This window comes from Schistocerca cancellata, chromosome 10 (genome assembly GCF_023864275.1).
Source record: "Schistocerca cancellata isolate TAMUIC-IGC-003103 chromosome 10, iqSchCanc2.1, whole genome shotgun sequence".
Taxonomy (NCBI): domain Eukaryota; kingdom Metazoa; phylum Arthropoda; class Insecta; order Orthoptera; family Acrididae; genus Schistocerca; species Schistocerca cancellata.
Genome location: NC_064635.1, coordinates 127,683,044 through 127,701,819, shown reverse-complemented (window position 1 = coordinate 127,701,819; position 18,776 = coordinate 127,683,044). Strand labels below are relative to the sequence as shown.

Genomic DNA, 18,776 nt, shown 5'->3' with positions numbered 1-18,776 from the left:
TCGTCTTCAGCGATGAGAGTCGCTTCTGCCTTGGTGCCAATGATGGTCGTATGCGTGTTTGGCGCCGTGCAGGTGAGCGCCACAATCAGGACTGCATACGACCGAGGCACACAGGGCCAACACCCGGCATCATGGTGTGGGGAGCGATCTCCTACACTGGCCGTACACCACTGGTGATCGTCGAGGGGACACTGAATAGTGCACGGTACATCCAAACCGTCATCGAACCCATCGTTCTACCATTCCTAGACCGGCAAGGGAACTTGCTGTTCCAACAGGACAATGCACGTCCGCACGTATCCAGTGCCACCCAACGTGCTCTACAAGGTGTAAGTCAACTACCCTGGCCAGCAAGATCTCCGGATCTGTTCCCCATTGAGCATGTTTGGGACTGGATGAAGCGTCGTCTCACGCGGTCTGCACGTCCAGCACGAACGCTGGTCCAACTGAGGCGCCAGGTGGAAATGGCATGGCAAGCCGTTCCACAGGACTACATCCAGCATCTCTACGATCGTCTCCATGGGAGAATAGCAGCCTGCATTGCTGCGAAAGGTGGATATACACTGTACTAGTGCCGACATTGTGCATGCTCTGTTGCCTGTGTCCATGTGCCTGTGGTTCTGTCAGTGTGATCATGTGATGTATCTGACCCCAGGAATGTATCAATAAAGTTTCCCCTTCCTGGGACAATGAATTTACGGTGTTCTTATTTCAATTTCCAGGAGTGTATTAACGATGAGGACTGGTGAGCCAACCATGGTTTTAAGTCGGTTTTTAATATCCCACCAGGTAAATATCGACGGCCTCCCATGATTGCTACTGTAAGTAAACGCTTCCACAGTTTAGACGCTGACAGATGGCGCACACAGTTCTGTCCCCAGTGGATTGGTGGCGTCAGCTGTCACTAACATTGCAACAAAAAAAAAAAAAAAAAAACAAAAAAAAATGCTGACTCCATAGCGAAACAGTAAAAGGAAAGAAAGCAGAAGAAGAAATCTGGATGTAATGGGCGTCATTGTTGTTTGATCAGACGAATATATGGTACTATCAATAGCTGCAGAAAATGGTATAAGAATTTGTTGTGAATAAGTAAGTAGAATAGAGACAGTTCAGTGATAGGGTGGTTCTCATTTGAGTTGGTAGCAAACCAACGCGAGCAATAATAATTCATCTGATGGAACTACATTTCCCTGGTGTCATATGAGTCTCAACTTTAGCTTCAATAATAACAGAAGCTTCTATCCTGATCGAAGATCTCCCCATGACAGTGTAATTCCATCAGATCAATAGAACTGTTGAGTGGTACTAAGATAGGTAAATAAATGAGTGAAATCAATGTGAAGTGGAGATAATAAATGGAAAACTTAGTTTAGTTTAAAAGAGTTACACACTGGCAAACAGTGGGCAGAGCAGCAGAGGCAGTGACTGCTTGCAAGTCAGCATGTTCAGGAGAAGCCATCGCCCTCCCCACATAAGCGGAAGCTGTCGATTCAGCCGTCAGGGCGTTGCCCGACCGGCTTACGTGTTTCTCAGTTGTCACATGTGATCAAAGGCCCTCACCTACATTCCAAGAGCCAATGACCGACGTTAAGAAGATTCTTCGAGAAGCTTTTCAACGTGACAGAAGAGGCAATGACTGTGAAGTAGTTCACCTCCACTGAACTGAAGTAAATAAATACGCGAGACACAGTGGGCCCGACAGTAGTTTTCAGTTCCAGTACAGTTCAGTCGGTGCTGAAGACCGTCATGCAGGAAGAGACTACATCGCACACAGAAGCACCAAGTCCGCCGCTGTAATGGAATAGCTAGCAGCAGCCTCGCCGCCAGAAGACAGAAATTAGAAGGTATTTGAAGACATTTTTACATACCTGGGTGACTCGTGAGGATGGGAAGGAGACGGCCTCACATCAGCAGTCACCTATGAGCTGGTGATGAAGATCTGTCAGCCGAAGACTGGCAAGCTGGAGTCCGTTGTTCGAGTCCGGGACACTGGCCTTCCCCCGCTGCGCCGCTCCGCTGGCCGACGCACAACACACGCGGCCGCATAGAGAAGAGAAACACTGGGATGCCACATCACCATCCGATTCACGACTTCGTTCTCAATAATTAAACGGGCCACCTAACGATGCGCGTCTCCAGTCAACTGGGCGAAACAGCGACATGAGATACACATCACCACGCGTAATCAGACGCTGCCGCTCACGCAAGAAGAAGGCTTCACAAACGACACAGCTGCCGCTCTCCCTGCCAGAACAGTCCAGTAAGGAAACCATTGTACAAAACTTTCAATAAAAGTTATCTTATGTAAAAATGCTGTTTCATTCTACCTCATACCCGAGCCAAGGAAGAACCCACCCTGCCCACATGTTGTTAGGAGATGCTTGGTTGGTTGGTTTTTGGGGGAGGAGACCAGACTGCGAGGTCATCGGTCTCATCGGATTAGGGGCGGATGGGGAAGGAAATCGGCCGTGCCCTTTGAAAGGAACCATCCCGTCATTTGCCTGGAGCGATTTAGGGAAATCACGGAAAACCTAAATCAGGATGGCCGGACGCGGGATTGAACCGTCGTCCTCCCGAATGCGAGTCCAGTGAGCTAACTGTTGTTAGGAGAGAAAAAGTAATTTATTTAGTGTTTTTCACCGTGACATAATGCTTTAGAATCAAATGCCCTTTGCAGTAATGCTCATCCTGACAACTGACAAGCATCAAAAGAGATTACCCAGTTACAGAACACTTACACTTGAGATGAAGGCGACATTTATCCATTACATAGGAAACTGGGGTGGTAATTCAGTATCAGACATTTTCAGCAATACTAAAGATTTAAGAAGGGGGAAATGGGCTGAAGACATGAACTGAGGTTTGTGGTAAGGGGACGCTGGACTGGGCCGCAATGGTGGTGTAGTAATTAGCACATCTACCTAGTAGGCAGGACACTCAGGTACAAGTACTGACTTTGGCACGAATTTTAATTAATTGCTTCAGCTTATATCCTTCTCGAAGAACAATTCACTTATACATGGCATCGTCTCAAGCAGGTTACAGAGACAGTATGAGTAAATGAGTATGTAATGAAGTAGGTAAATGGAGATGAGAATCCAATACTCATGACGGACTGAAACACAGTGGTACCTGAAGAAATAGAAGACAATGTTGAAGGACAATACCGGTTTGATAGTGGAAATGAGAGACTACAAAGAGTAATTAAGTTCCGCAGTAAATATCCGCCAATAGTAGAGAGTACACTGTTCAGAAATCACAGAAGGAGGAAGTATACTTGGAAAATGCCCAGAGGGACGAAAAGACGCCAGCAGAGCTACGTAGTGGTGAGACAGAGATTCCGAAATGAAGTATTGGAATGTGAGGGGCACACAGTAGCTGACATTGACTCGGATCACGATTTAGCAACTATGAAGAGTAGACAAAAGAGAATCGTCCAGAAGAATCAGTGTTTAAATAAGTGGAATACTGTAGCACTGATGAGCGATGAGATGCTTTTGAAGTTTCCTGCAGCTCCAGTTACAGCTGAAATCAATACCACACTAGATAGTTCCGTTGACATGCAACGTACATATCTAAAAAGGGTAGTTACAAAAGTTGGTCAGAAAGACACAGATATAAGAAAGGTAAGTGTGATGCAACCTTGGGTAACAGAAGAAATAGATTCATTGATGAATGTATGTCACTGAATGTACATGCAAAATGATACTACTGAACGGCAGATACACTCCTGGAAATTGAAATAAGAACACCGTGAATTCATTGTCCCAGGAAGGGGAAACTTTATTGATACATTCCTGGGGTCAGATACATCACATGATCAGACTGACAGAACCACAGGCACATAGACACAGGCAACAGAGCATGCACAATGTCGGCACTAGTACAGTGTATATCCACCTTTCGCAGCAATGCAGGCTGCTATTCTCCCATGGAGACGATCGTAGAGATGCTGGATGTAGTCCTGTGGAACGGCTTGCCATGCCATTTCCACCTGGCGCCTCAGTTGGACCAGCGTTCGTGCTGGACGTGCAGACCGCGTGAGACGACGCTTCATCCAGTCCCAAACATGCTCAATGGGGGACAGATCCAGAGATCTTGCTGGCCAGGGTAGTTGACTTACACCTTCTAGAGCACGTAGGGTTGCACGGGATACATGCGGACGTGCATTGTCCTGTTGGAACAGCAAGTTCCCTTGCCGGTCTAGGAATGGTAGAACGATGGGTTCGATGACGGTTTGGATGTACCGTGCACTATTCAGTGTCCCCTCGACGATCACCAGTGGTGTACGGCCAGTGTAGGAGATCGCTCCCCGCACCATGATGCCGGGTGTTGGCCCTGTGTGCCTCGGTCGTATGCAGTCCTGATTGTGGCGCTCACCTGCACGGCGCCAAACACGCATACGACCATCATTGGCACCAAGGCAGAAGCGACTCTCATCGCTGAAGACGACACGTCTCCATTCGTCCCTCCATTCACGCCTGTCGCGACACCACTGGAGGCGGGCTGCACGATGTTGGGGCGTGAGCGGAAGACGGCCTAACGGTGTGCGGGACCGTAGCCCAGCTTCATGGAGACGGTTGCGAATGGTCCTCGCCGATACCCCAGGAGCAACAGTGTCCCTAATTTGCTGGGAAGTGGCGGTGCGGTCCCCTACGGCACTGTGTAGGATCCTACGGTCTTGGCGTGCATCCGTGCGTCGCTGCGGTCCGGTCCCAGGTCGACGGGCACGTGCACCTTCCGCCGACCACTGGCGACAACATCGATGTACTGTGGAGACCTCACGCCCCACGTGTTGAGCAATTCGGCGGTACGTCCACCCGGCCTCCCGCATGCCCACTATACGCCCTCGCTCAAAGTCCGTCAACTGCACATACGGTTCACGTCCACGCTGTCGCGGCATGCTACCAGTGTTAAAGACTGCGATGGAGCTCCGTATGCCACGGCAAACTGGCTGACACTGACGGCGGCGGTGCACAAATGCTGCGCAGCTAGCGCCATTCGACGGCCAACACCGCGGTTCCTGGTGTGTCCGCTGTGCCGTGCGTGTGATCATTGCTTGTACAGCCCTCTCGCAGTATCCGGAGCAAGTATGGTGGGTCTGACACACCGGTGTCAATGTGTTCTTGTTTCCGTTTCCAGGAGTGTAGTTTAGGAAATAAGGTGTCGTCAGCATTGAGACAGCGAGAAAGTAGCTTGCACTTAAAGTGGATCGCAAATCACGCAGATTATATTCATTCAGTATATCGTAATGAGAACACTTAGCGACTTCCAACTAACTCTAGGCATAATTTAAAATTTCTGCTAAACCTTTTGTAGCTTACATGCTTAAAGTCAAATACACTGAAGCGAGAAAGAAACTGATACAGACATGCGTATTCAAATACAGAGATATGTAAACAAGCAGAATTCGGCGCTGCGGTCGGCAACGTCTAAATAAGACAACAAGTGTCTGGTACAGTTGTTAGATCGCTTACTGCTGCTTCAATGGCAGGTTGTCAAGATTTAAGTGAGTTTGAACGTGGCGTTATAGTCGGCGCACGAGCGATGGGACACAGCATCTCCGAAGTAGCGATGAAGTGGGGATTTTCCTGTACGACCTTTCCACGATTCTACCGTAAATATCAGGAATCTAGTAAAACATCAAATCTCAGACATTGCTGCGGCCGGGAAAAGATCCTGCAAGAACGGGACCAACGACGAGTGGAGAGAATTGTTCAACATTGCAGAAGTCCAACCGTTCTGCAGATTACAATGCTGGGCCATTAACAAATGTCAGCGTGCGAACCATTCAACGAAACATCACCGATATTCTCTTTCGGAGCCGGAGGCCCACTCGTGTACCCTTGATGACTGCATAACACAAGGCTTTATGCCTCGCCTTAACTCATCAACGCCGACATCGGACTATTGATGGCTGGAAACATGTTGCCTGATCGGGCGAGTCTCGTTTCATATTGTATTGATCAGAAGGACGTGTGCTGGTATGGAGACAACCTCATGAATCCTCAAGTTGGTGGAGGCTCTGTAATGGTGTGTGGCGTGTGCAGTTGGAGTGATGTGCGACCACTGATAAGTCTAGATACAGTTCTGACAGGTGACACGTATGTAAGTATCTTGTTTCACCACCTGCATCCATTCACGTCCTTTGTGCATTCCGGCGGACTTGGGTAATTCCAGCAGAACAATGCGACACCCTCCCCCCCCCCCCCCCACCCTTCCCGACCCAAACGGCCGCAGAGTGGCTCCAGGAGCGCTCTTCCGAGTTTAAACACTGCCGTCGGCCACCAAACTCCCCATAGATGAGCATGATTAAGCGTATCTAGAATGCCTTGCAACGTGCTGTTCAGAAGAGATCTCTACTCCTCGTACTCTTGCGGATTTGTGGACAGCCCTGCAGTTCCCTCCAGCACTACTTCAGACATTAGTCGAGTCCAGGCCTCGTCATGTTCGAATACTTTTGCTTGCTCGTGGGGGCCCCACAAGATATTAGGCAGGTGTACCAGTTTCTCTGGCTCTACAGTGTATCTTAACATGTTAATTCATTTGTAAGGTAATCAGATGTTTGGAATATAGGAGTGCGTAGTTTCTACATCAACATCTACATTTATACTCCGCAAGCCACCCAACGGTGTGTGGCGGAGGGCACTTTACGTGCCACTGTCATGACCTTCCTTTTCTGTTCCAGTCGCGTATAGTTCGCGGGAAGAACAACTGCCGGAAAGCCTCCATGCACGCTCGAATCTCTCTGATTTTACATTCGTGATCTCCTAGAGAGGTATAAGTAGGGGGAAGCAATATATTTGATACCTCATTCAGAAACGCACCCTCTCGAAACCTGGACAGCAAGCTACACCGCGATGCAGAGCGCCTCTCTTGCAGAGTCTGCCACTTGAATCTGCTAAACATCTACGTAACGCTATCACGCTTACCAAATAACCCAGTGACGAAACGTGCCGCTCTTCTTTGGATCTTCTCTATCTCCTCCGTCAACCCGACCTGGTACTGATCCCACACTGATGAGCAATACTCAAGTATAGGTCGAACGAGTGTTTCGTAAGCCACCTCCTTTGTTGATGGACTACATTTTCTAAGGACTCTCCCAATGAATCCCAACCTGCTACCAACGATTAATTTTATATGATCATTCCACTTCCCACTCCCAGATATTTTACAGAAGTTACTGCTACCAGTGTTTGTTCCGCTATCATATAATCATACAATAAATTCACGGGGAAATGTACTAATAAAAGTTTCTCAGGCTTCCAGCCTCGTCAAGTGGTTTAAAATCCACAAGCTTTCGGCCGAGAACTCCTCTGCCATTGTCAAGTGGTTACCATTTGACAATGCCCGAGGAGTACTGGGCCGAAAGCCCGTGGATTTTAAACCACTTGACGCGGCTGGAAGCCCATGTAACTTTTACATGTTTGAAACTATTTTATTAATACGAGTTTGATCCTTTAAAGAAACGGGACTTTACTGTTTTAGTTATAACAGCTACTGAACAAACAAGGATGAGTGTTTGTTTGTGTTTTATGTGTATTAAAGGACCCGCAAAAAGCCCTATTAGCGATTGGTTGTACAGAACTTAAGTAGAGGCTTAAAGCGTACCTCACTTCTATACAATTGGTGACGAGTGTACTCACCGAAACTCGATCCGTCCACCAAGCTGCTGCCTCGGGATTGGTGAAGTCGACAACGCCGGCGAAACCCCTCCACCAGCGAGTAATGAAGGTGCCGCTTTTGTTGAGCACGAAGTACCCTTTGTCCAGCGCCTCAGAGTAGAATGGCTCGCAGTCTCTGTTCACAAACGGGTGCATCCAGAGCGTGACGCGGAAGCCCAGAGCGTGGAGGTCGTCCGTGAGGGCGCGCATGTCGGGGAAGCGGGTAGTATCGACCGTGAGGCTGCCGCTGCAGGTCTCCCAGCGGTCGTGTATCTCGATAACGCCGGAGTCGAACCCGTGGTCGACTACGTCGGCGGCCCTGTCCCTCACGTTCGCTTCGGGCGGCACAACTTGCCAGGTGGGGTGAAGGGCCACGCTTTCCTCCGGGATCGCCGTGGGTTTTCCCAGGTAGTTCTGGACTGCGTACAAGTGCGCCCGCCTCGCGTCGGCGAACGAACACATCTCGTACTCCATCAGGTTGTCGGGCCGGTCCTCCGGATAGGGAGACTTGTTCCAGGCGCTGAAGCACAGCTTGTCCTTCGTCAGATTGGTGTGTTGGTCGACAAAGAGAGGGACGTTCGAATGGACGCGGACAAGTCTTCCGTCGGAGAAGAGCCAGTAGCGCGCGGCGATGGTGGCGTGGTGTATCTTGTTGGTGACGTATGCGTAGTGCTTGTAAACGTTCTTCTCGATCGGCCAGTCGCGGTAGGTGGACTCGACGCCGCCGTAGATGTGGCTGCTCAGGTGGTTCTGGCACATCACGACGGGCTCGCTAGAGGAGTTCTTCCAGTGCTTGATAGTGAGGCAACTTCCCGATCTGTCTTCACGCCGGATGACCACTTTGGAGTTGTCGAAGAGGAAGGACTCCTCATCATTGCCACTCTCATAGCGTGGAGCCGGCGATGGGCCACTGCTGCCAGCTTCGATGTATCCCAGTTCCACCTCTTGTCCACCTGCAACAGGCAAGTAAGTAGTTCCTGTGAGTGAACTTATGGCAGTCGTGGAAAATGGAAATGTCGTGTGACTAGGGCGTCCCGTCTTTCGACTTGATGCCACTTCGGCGACTTTCGCTTCGATGGGGATGAAATGATGATGATTAGGACAACACAACACCCAGTCCCTGAGTGGAGAAAAGCTCTGACCCACCCGGGAATCGAACCTGGGCCCTTAAGATTGACATTCAGTCGCGCTGCACACTTTTTTTTTTTTACTTAATGGTGTAACAATAACAAACATAAATTGCTTCTAGCATTTTGTTTTAATATATAAGACGATGACATTTATAAAATAAAATATTTCTGGGAAACGTAAATAAGTGGACCTTTGTTCCATTAAGTTTCGGGTGTGCAGCCGCAAGAAATCTCCTTCTTCTAATATTTCGGCTGCATAACGTTCAGCCACCTTCAGAGTGAGCCGCAAGACTGCCGCTCCAGTCTTTTTTTTTTCCTTTATTGGGTTTCGATTCCCTCTAAAGGGGGCGGGCTGGCAGCAGCTTAATACGCCGCTCTTCAGCCTACAGAATTTGTTTTAAAAAGACGAAGATAATAAAAAATAATAACAGTTGGCGATAAAATCGGTGACTTAAAGGTAAAAATGGCAGAAAATTCTGGAGCATAAAACATAAAACACAGGGTCGATGAAGCTAATAAAACACACAGGAAGCAGAAAAACAATAGACAGACAATTAAAAAAACACGGCGACAGTCTGGCTTCTGTTCGCAAGAGATATAAAAAGCACACCCAGCGACAGCATGATTTCTGTTCGCAACACTGTGGAAGGACGCACAACACCGAACACTCACTTAAACACTGCGCTAAAAGTTGGCACAAATACGACATACCACACCCGAGAGCAGGTAGGGGGGAAACTGGTCAGATGACGGGAAAAAGGGGGGGGGGAAGGAGAGGAAAGTGAAGGGGGAGGGGGGAAAGGAGCCAATGGAAGAGGAGGATCCATAAGAGGGGTGGGGGGTGCTGAGCAGATGGGCCAGGGATTGGGGAAGGCAGAGGAGTGGAGTACAAAAAGACTCGGGGGGGGGGGGGGGAGAGAAAGGAGATGATAGGCGGGGAGAAAACACAGGATGGAAGGGGGGAGGAAGAGGGAGACCATGGAAAGGACGGAGGAAAGGAGGGGGGGGTTGAGGATCAGAGTTGATAGGAAGGATAAATGGAGGGAGAGAGGGCATCATCCGGGAGGGGGAGCTGATGGAAGCCACCTTGGGAAAGGAGATGTAGGGTGTAGAGATGGAGGGTAGGGGGGACACAACGGTGAAGAAGTGGCAGGGGGCGGAGATGGGAGAGGAGAGGAACAACCAGGGGGTGAGGGGGTTCAAGACGGCGGGAGGTGTAGAGGATGCGGATATGTTTGAGGAATAGGAGCAGATGGGGGAAAGGAAGGAGATCGTAGAGGATCCGCGTGGGGGACGGGAGGCGTATACGGAAGGCGAGGTGGAGTGCATGACGCTCAAGGATTTGGAGGGACTTATAGAATTTGGGGGGGGGGGGGCAGATATCCTGGCAGGACTGGCGTAACAGAGGATGGGACGGATTAATGATTTGTAGGTGTGGAGGATGGTAGAGGGGTGCAACCCTCACGTCCGGCCAGAGAGGAGTTTGAGGAGTCGGAGGCGGTTGTGGGCTTTGGATTGGATGGAGTGGAGATGAGGGATCCAGGTGAGGTGATGGTCAATGGTGAGCCCAAGGTAGGTGAGGGTGGGGGCCGCTCCAGTGCTCGCTTCGTCCCTTTATACTGTTGTACCGCGCGATTGCGCATGCGGCCACAGATGCAAATGCGCATCTGCGGCCGCATGCGCAGTCGCGCGGTACAACAGTATAAAGGGACGAAGCGAGCACTGGAGCGGCGGTCTTGCGGCTCACTCTGAAGGTGGCTGAACGTTATACAGCCGAAATATTAGAAGAAGAAGAAGGAGATTTCTTGCGGCTGCACACCCGAAACTTAATGGAACAGTCTTTGCGCCGCCAAAACCTGAAGATTCACAACAAGTGGACCTTTCTTTTTTTTTTTTTTTACATAATAGTGAAAAAATATCCTGCTTCTATCAGTACAAAACAATAACGGACCACGTTCCTCTTTTGGGCGCATACCTTGCCAATCCCGTTATACCTCGCGTAGGTGTCAGGTACGTCTTCACGTGTGGTGGTGGATCCTCTCCACTGTCCTGGTCCTTTCCTGTTCTGATACTTATAGTCAATAATTACATTCTCCTACCCGGGACACCCCAAGTGGGTGGGGGATCAAGCAAGGCACTCCCTAAAAAATTAGCGTAATATGTTCGATATCTCGGATGTCTCATAAGCTGTGTGCGATGTTCTTGTAGTATGGCCCAAAAGTCGAGCACATTCTTAATGCCGTCTCGGAAAAGATAACGCACAGTCAAACCTCGAATCCAAGTCACTGCGTTTGTCTTTGTTCGGGGATAATATGTCCTATCTGGGAGAAGTAGTATCCGTGGTTCTATTGCTTGCAGCCCCACCCGAAGGAGGAAGGCGATCATTTTTTTGACCAAACACCATACGTCCGCCGAAGGCCCGTATATCAGGCGATGCTCCTCTGTGTCCATAACATTGTACCGCGGACATAGTGGCTCGTCCGCCATATGAATTGTATGCAACCTGGAACGAGTCACGTATTTCCCATTTACCACCTGATACCACAGTGCGCGCGTTCCCGTATCAAGGTGTGGGTGGTGCACTGTACGACGTACCACTGACCACGTAACTGTTGGTTGGCTGCGCTCTACGGCATTATTCGGCCGTCGTCGAGTCAAGATGTGATATGTATTACGTGCCGTTATCGTCGTCCTGGTAGCCGGTAGTTCCATATGTACAAAACTGTGTTCCACAAAAAAGGTTCGCATATGGGCAAGCGATGGTGAGATGTGAGACACCGCTACCGGAACCGAACGAGAAGGTGGAGCGAGTTCGTCTATCAAGGTGCCCGTCAGACTTGTCCGGTGTCGTGTCCACATCTTTATCATTGTGGTTACATAAATAGCCACTGCTCGGTCGCGTACGTGGACCAGTCCATCCACTCAGCTACCGGTGGCAGACACGGCAGTCATAAAGACATGAAACGACTACCCTAAAATAGGAGAGAGTGAAGCTGCTGGCAACTTCAGTGTATCCCAGTTCCGTCTCTTGTCCACCTAAAGATTACAAGTAAATAGTTGCTGTCAGTGAATTACGACAGTCGTAAAGACATGAAAGGACTACTGTAAAATAGCATGCAGTGTTGTAACTAGCGGTTAGTGCACGTAGCAGCACGTGATAGTTTTTGGTCCATACTTCAGTCTAGCGCACTGGTTCCCAGTCTTGGGTCTGTTCCTCCATGATGGGTAAAATTATATTTTCTGCGGGGTAAAAACAAAGGCTTCGATTTTTTTTTCGGTCACGAAACTAAATTATATTTTACAGATTAATACTTTTTATCACTATTTCGTAATGCTGTAACACTGATTATGAAAATTACCACCAATTACTTTTTCAGCTACTAGAGTTGAAGCATGACACAATTGGATGGAGGTTAGAGTCTGTGTAGCGAATGTATGCACACCTTCCTGCCCACATTGTCCACCTACTGCATACCTATGCCTTCTCCAATCTGTAAGTAGATCCAGCAATGGCCCAGAAATCCTTTCATTTTTCTCCTCAAAACTGATGAACTAACTGAAAGCACAACAGTAGCAACTACGTAATGTCTGCTACATTGGTTAGGGTTTACACAGTATTGTTATTATTATTATTTTATTGACAAAGCATTGTCAGTTTCAAGTCTTCCAATTTCTACCACTTCAGAAGTACCAAGTGCACGAAGTCCGGCAATTAAGTGATATACCAATAAAAAGTGTAGTACACACTTTTAAGTATAAACGTGTGTACTACACTGATTTTAAATGGGGGGAGGGTGTAGGGTGTTCAAAATTGTTCAAGTTGCTCTGTGCACTATGGGACATAACATCTGAGATCATCAGTGCCCTAGAACTTAGAACTACTTAAACCTAACCAACCTAAGGACATCAAACACATCCATGACCAAGGCAGGATTAGAACCTGCGATAGTAGCGGTCGCGCGGTTCCAGACTGAAGCGCCTAGAACCGCTCGGCCACAACGGCCGCGCGGTGCAGGGTGTGGGTGAAACAAGTTTCGTGAGGGTGAGCAATGCTGTACAGGGAGCAAGTTTTGTAACTAGTGTGTACCCTCACTGTAGCTACCATTTTTCTCAAAAGGACTGGTTATTTCCTGAGAACTGCTTACCTGTCTAAAACAATAAGGTTGCTAGAAATAAGCAGTACCAATTATCTTACTTGTTTATGGTCCAATAAAACACCTACAAAAAGTAAATAGGATTCATCTTCTGTCCTTTCAAAGCTTATCAAATAAAAATGCTACATTCAAAACATTGCTGCAAAACCAACCTTCAAACAGGACCAGCCGCTAGCAGTACAGTTCTGAATACCATTCTAACTTCGTTGTCCGATTTACAGGCCATAAAAAAATCATATAGCATATGTTATTTTAGATGTGAGGTCGCTTATGTCGTTGTAGACGCCCATGCTTATTACGGCGAGATTGTACCTCTGGAACTAAATACTTTTTTAAATCTGTTTACAGTTACCCGTTGGGACCATCAGGCTGGGCAGGATTATATTATCTGTTATATTAAGGGCCTGTGCAAAAACAGTTGTTTTTAAAACACTAGTGGTACTGTTTAACGCATTACCACATTTCAGAACACACGGACAACGTCAAAGCAGTACGGAACTGGAAGTGGCGTGGTTAGAGATGTTTCTGTTAACATTATGTCACAGTAAGGACAAACAGTGAATGAGTATGTAATGGGGCCCGGTAAAGAGGGATTTAAGTTGTAAAATACCCACAAAGCTAAAGCTGAATATCATAGCGACATGTCCGGTGGAGTCGTAGCAATAGTGAAGAGTTTGGAACTGTCAAGAACAGGAGAAAGAAGAGGAACAGAGTAACACGTTAGGCCAGTTGATAGCTGCGGTGTAGGCAATAACTACTCATATTTCGCTTTCAAAACAGTATGAGTAGGCTGCAAATGTGAAGATGGATTTGGTTAATGAAAAGGTCACAACAGTTGCTGACAAGATTGACATAAAATTTGGAGAACTGAATTCGACAAAGTGTGTCGGCAGGGTGGAAACTGGTTGTGAACGTAGAATTAATGAAAGTAGATGTGAAACTGCAATTAGCATTAGCAAAGTGGGAATCAAACCACATACGATAACTGACAAATATGTCCAACAGGTCAAGAGGCGTAAAAATAATTATGTGCATCTGGAAGACATTTGAAAGCAAATGGTGACATAAAAAGTGCTAACATTGAAAAACAGTGTGTTGTAAGGGTGGAAATGAAGAAGAAAATTAATTATTTAGAACAGAATATTAACAGGGGCAGGTGCAGTTAATGTTAATTCATATTCTAATAGTCGATTATCAACAGACAAGAAATTTGCTCCTGCAGAAGGAATACATTCAGTAGTTTTCGTGGATGAATACCGCAAAATGTTTCCGATAGTCTTAAAGGGGAAAGATGGCATTCTTGTAGTGAAACATCCACTGGCAGGTCACAGTGGGTGGATTGTTAGAGCCTTGGGAGAATCCACAAGTTTTAACGAATTCGCAACAAAATTTGTGGCCAAATGTGCTTTAACAAAGGGAAAGCAATTTGAAAGAAGAAGTTAGGAATAAGCTTCGTAATTCGCCTTAGCTGTGGCAGACGACGAAAGGGTCTCGTTAACGTTTAGTTAAGTTTTAGGATACTTTAATCCACTAGCCATGTTTGTTGTTCACGGGAAAAGACAGATTAACTAACTCGGCCAGAACTAGTTGTCTTGGCAGAAGAGCCAACACCGTGTTACGAATAGAGGCTGAAATGCACGCGTTTTAGCTCACGCAGGCTGGCATGAGGAGGGAAGAACTATAGTGACATGAGGTCTGGAACATGACAAGGAATTAGAATTCAGAAAGCGGACGTAATTAGTTTGATACTTAACTTTAATCCATTAATGATGAACGTCGCTATTGACGGTACATGATTCACGATATTATCTGTTCAGAATACATTCATAGTAACCGAATATGGCGCCTTGCTAGGTCGTAGCAAATGACGTAGCTGAAGGCTATGCTAAACTGTCGTCTCTGCAAATGAGAGCGTATGTAGACAGTGAACCATCGCTAGCAAAGTCGGCTGTCCAACTGGGGCGAGTGCTAGGAAGTCTCTCTAGACTAGACCTGCCGTGTGGCGGCGCTCGGTCTGCAATCACTGATAGTGGCGACACGCGGGTCCGACGTATACTAACGGACCGCGGCCGATTTAAAGGCTACCACCTAGCAAGTGTGCTGTCTGGCGGTGACACCACACTAGTAATTACGATAAAAGTATACGATCTCGACTGCTGAAGGGTTCATTAAATTGTGAACCAATACCACTGTGATGTCCTACTACACAACATAGCCTTCCTAAAAATATTCCTTACGTGGTATCTCATTAGTTGCGCAGCACTACAACAGCCGGTACAGAAAAACAGTGTTTAATGTCACATACAGTTACCAAGTTGGTTCTCGCAAAATATATTACTAATACTGAACCATTCTGAGGAAAGACATAAAGTCACGAAAACAATGTGCATGGCCATTTATGGACGTTAATTTAAGACAATTTAACAATTTATGCCTCCCCTTTAGATTTTGCAGATGAAATTAGCTTCTGACTACTTGTATCTATAAATTTTATATTTTAGATCATGGCCACTTAAGATCTCACAACAGTTGACCTGTTTTAACAAAAAGGTAATTAGGGTCTATATGAAAGAGTAGTACTAATACATAAACGTACACAGCTGCTGTTGTTGTTGTTGTGGTCTTCAGTCCTGAGACTGGTTTGATGCAGCTCTCCATGCTACTCTATCCTGTACAAGCTTCTTCATCTCCCAGTACCTACTGCGACCTACATCCTTCTGAATATGCTTAGTGTATTCATCTCTTGGTCTCCCTCTACGATTTTTACCCTCCACGCTGCCCTCCAATGCTAAATTTGTGATCCCTTGATGCCTCAGAACGTCCTACCAACCGGTCCCTTCTTCTTGTCGAGTTGTGCCACAAACTCCTCTTCTCCCCTATTCTATTCAATACCTCCTAATTAGTTACGTGATACCCCATCTAATCTTCAGCATTCTTCTGTAGCACCACATTTCAAAAGCTTCTATTCTCTTCTGGTCCAAACTATTTATCGTCCATGTTTCACTTCCATACATGGCTACACTCCATACAAATACTTTCAGAAACGACTTCCTGACACTTAAATCTATACTCGATGTTAACAAATTCCTTTTCTTCAGAAACTCTTTCCTTGCCATTGACAGTCTATATTTTATATCCTCTTTACTTCGACCATCATCAGTTATTTTTCTCCCCAAATAGCAAAAATTCTTTACTACTTTAAGTGCCTCATTTCCTAATCTAATTCCCTCTGCATCACCCGATTTAATTCGACTACATTCCATTATCCTCGTTTTGCTTTTGTTGATGTTCATCTTATAGCCTCCTTTCAAGACTCTGTTCATTCCGTTCAACTGCTCTTCCAAGTCCTTTGCTGTCTCTGACAGAATTAGAATGTCATCACCGAACCTCAAAGTTTTTTTTTTCTTCTCCATGGATTTTAATGCCTACTCCGAATTTTTCTTTTGTTTCCTTTACTGCTTGCTCAATATACACATTGAATAAGATCGGGGAGAGGCTACAACCCTGTCTCACTCCATTCCCAACCACTGCTTCCCTTTCATGCCCCTCAACTCTGGTTTCTGTACAAATTGTAAATAGCCTTTCGCTCCCTGTATTTTACCCCTGCCACCTTTAGAATTTGAAAGAGAGTATTCCAGTCAACACCGTCAAAAGCTTTCTCTAAGTCCACAAATGCTAGAAACGTAGATTTGCCTTGCCTCTCCTTAATCTTTCTTCTAAGATAAGGCGTAAGGTCAGTATTGCCTCACGTGTTCCAACATTTGTATGGAATTCAAGATGATTTCCCCGAGGTCGGCTTCTACCAGTTTTTCGATTCGTCTGTAAAGAATTCGCGTTAGTATTTTGCAGCTGTGACTTATTAAACTGATAGTTCGGTAATTTTCACATCTGTCAACACCTGCTTCCTTTGGGATTGGAATTATTATATTCTTCTTGAAGTCTGAGGGTATTTCGCCTGTCTCATACATCTTGCTCACCAGATGGTAGAGTTTTGTGAGGACTGGTTCTCCCAAAGCTGTCAGTAGTTCTAATGGAGTGTTGTCTACTCCCGGGGCCTTGCTTCGACTCAGGTCTTTCAGTGCTCTGTCAAACTCTTCACGCAATATCGTATCTCCCATTTCATCTTCATCTACATCCTCTTCCATTTCCATAATATTGTCCCCAAGTACATCGCCCTTGTATAGACCCTCTATATACTCCTTCCACCTTTCTGCTTTCCCTTCTTTACTTAGAACTGGGTTTCCATCTGAGCTCTTGATATTCGTGCAAGTGGTTCTCTTTTCTCCAAAGGTCTCTTTAATTTTCCTGTAGGCAGTATCTATCTTACCCCTCATGAGATAGGTCTCTACATCCTTACATTTGTCCTCTAGCCATCCTTGCTTAGCCATTTTGCACTTCCTGTCGATCTCATTTTTGAAACATTTGTATTCCATTTTGCCTGCTTCACTTACTGCATTTTTGTATTTACTCCTTTCATGAGTTAAATCCAGTATGTCTTCTGTTACCCATGGATTTCTACTAGCCCTCGTCTTTTTACGTACTTGATCCTCTGCTGTCTTCACTCTTTCATTCCTCAAAGCTACGCATTCTTTTTCTACTGTATTTCTTTCCCCCATTCCTGTCAATTATTTCACTATGCTCTGTCTGTAATTCTGTACAACCTCTGGTTCTTTCAGTTTATCCAGGTCCCATCTCCTTAAATTCCCACCTTTTTGCAGTTTCTTCAGTTTTAATCTACAGTTCATAACCAATAGATTGTGGTCAGAGTCCACATCTGCCCCTGGAAATGTCTTACAATTTAAAACTTGGTTCCTAAATATCTGTCTTACCATTATATAATCTATCTGATACGTTCTAGTATCTCCATGGTTCTTCCACGTATACAACCTTCTTTCAGCTGCTGCTGTTATAAACACCCATATGTAGTGTGGAATTGACGAGCAGATGTAACAAGGGGCAAGTAGGGAGTACTGTGACAGCGGAATGGGTCGGACCAGAGATTTGAGTGACTTCTAACGCGAACTGGTTATTGGGTATTACCTGATATCACGGACATTTCAGTCTTTCTAAAGCTGTGATAGACGATTGTTGGTGACTGGGAAGTGGAAACGCGGATGCAGCTAAACGATGGCTCGTCAGAGTCATGTACTGACGGACAGTCACCGGTGAAAACTGTGCAGGGTGGTTGCAAGAAATCGGTGAAATCGACGGAAAGAAACCACTCGCAAGTTCCAAAGTACGACCATGAGCCCAGCTAGCACAATGATTGTGCCTAGTCAGTTAAAACGAATGGGGTAATATGATGGAAAAGTTCCTCATGAGCCCCATATTACTGTTAGTACCAAGGGACGCATGAAATGGCGCAAATAGAAACGCCACCGAATAGTAGATCATTTCAAACGAGTGAATTTGAGTGATGAATCATGCTATACCACGTGACAATCCGAGGGAGGAATTTGGATTTTCGCTAATTCCTGGAGAAAGTTACCTGTCATTATGTGTAGAACCAACAGTGAAGTACGAAGAATGTAGTGCTATGGTATAGGGTAGCACTATGTGATGAGTGAGCCGTGGCGCTCGTTACTGGCGCGCCAGTCTCTTAGATGTCCATTATCGATCCTTCGATGTTTATCTTTGCTTGCCTTGTTGTTTTCGGCATTCGCGGGGCGAGTGGCAGTTGACGTTTGCTCGGGCTACCTGCTGAGACGCCGCGAGGTACGAGGTGGGAAGCAACCACGTATATGTGGAGTTGGTTGTACGCGTTCTGCAGGTGCAGCACGGAGGATATGTGTTGGCTGCCTGCCTGTCTGCTCTCCTGATTTTGCTCG

General features: G+C 46.5%; 1 protein-coding gene across 1 annotated transcript in view; it reads right to left on the bottom strand.

Moving 5' to 3' along the window:
* The window catches only part of LOC126106667 (myogenesis-regulating glycosidase-like), a 46,540-nt gene that overhangs the window by 15,619 nt on the left and 12,145 nt on the right, over nt 1-18,776 (bottom strand). Inside the window, exon 3 of the mRNA XM_049913031.1 lies at nt 7,647-8,617. Within this exon, the coding sequence (XP_049768988.1) occupies nt 7,647-8,617 (971 nt within the window). The remainder of the gene's footprint in view (nt 1-7,646; nt 8,618-18,776) is intronic.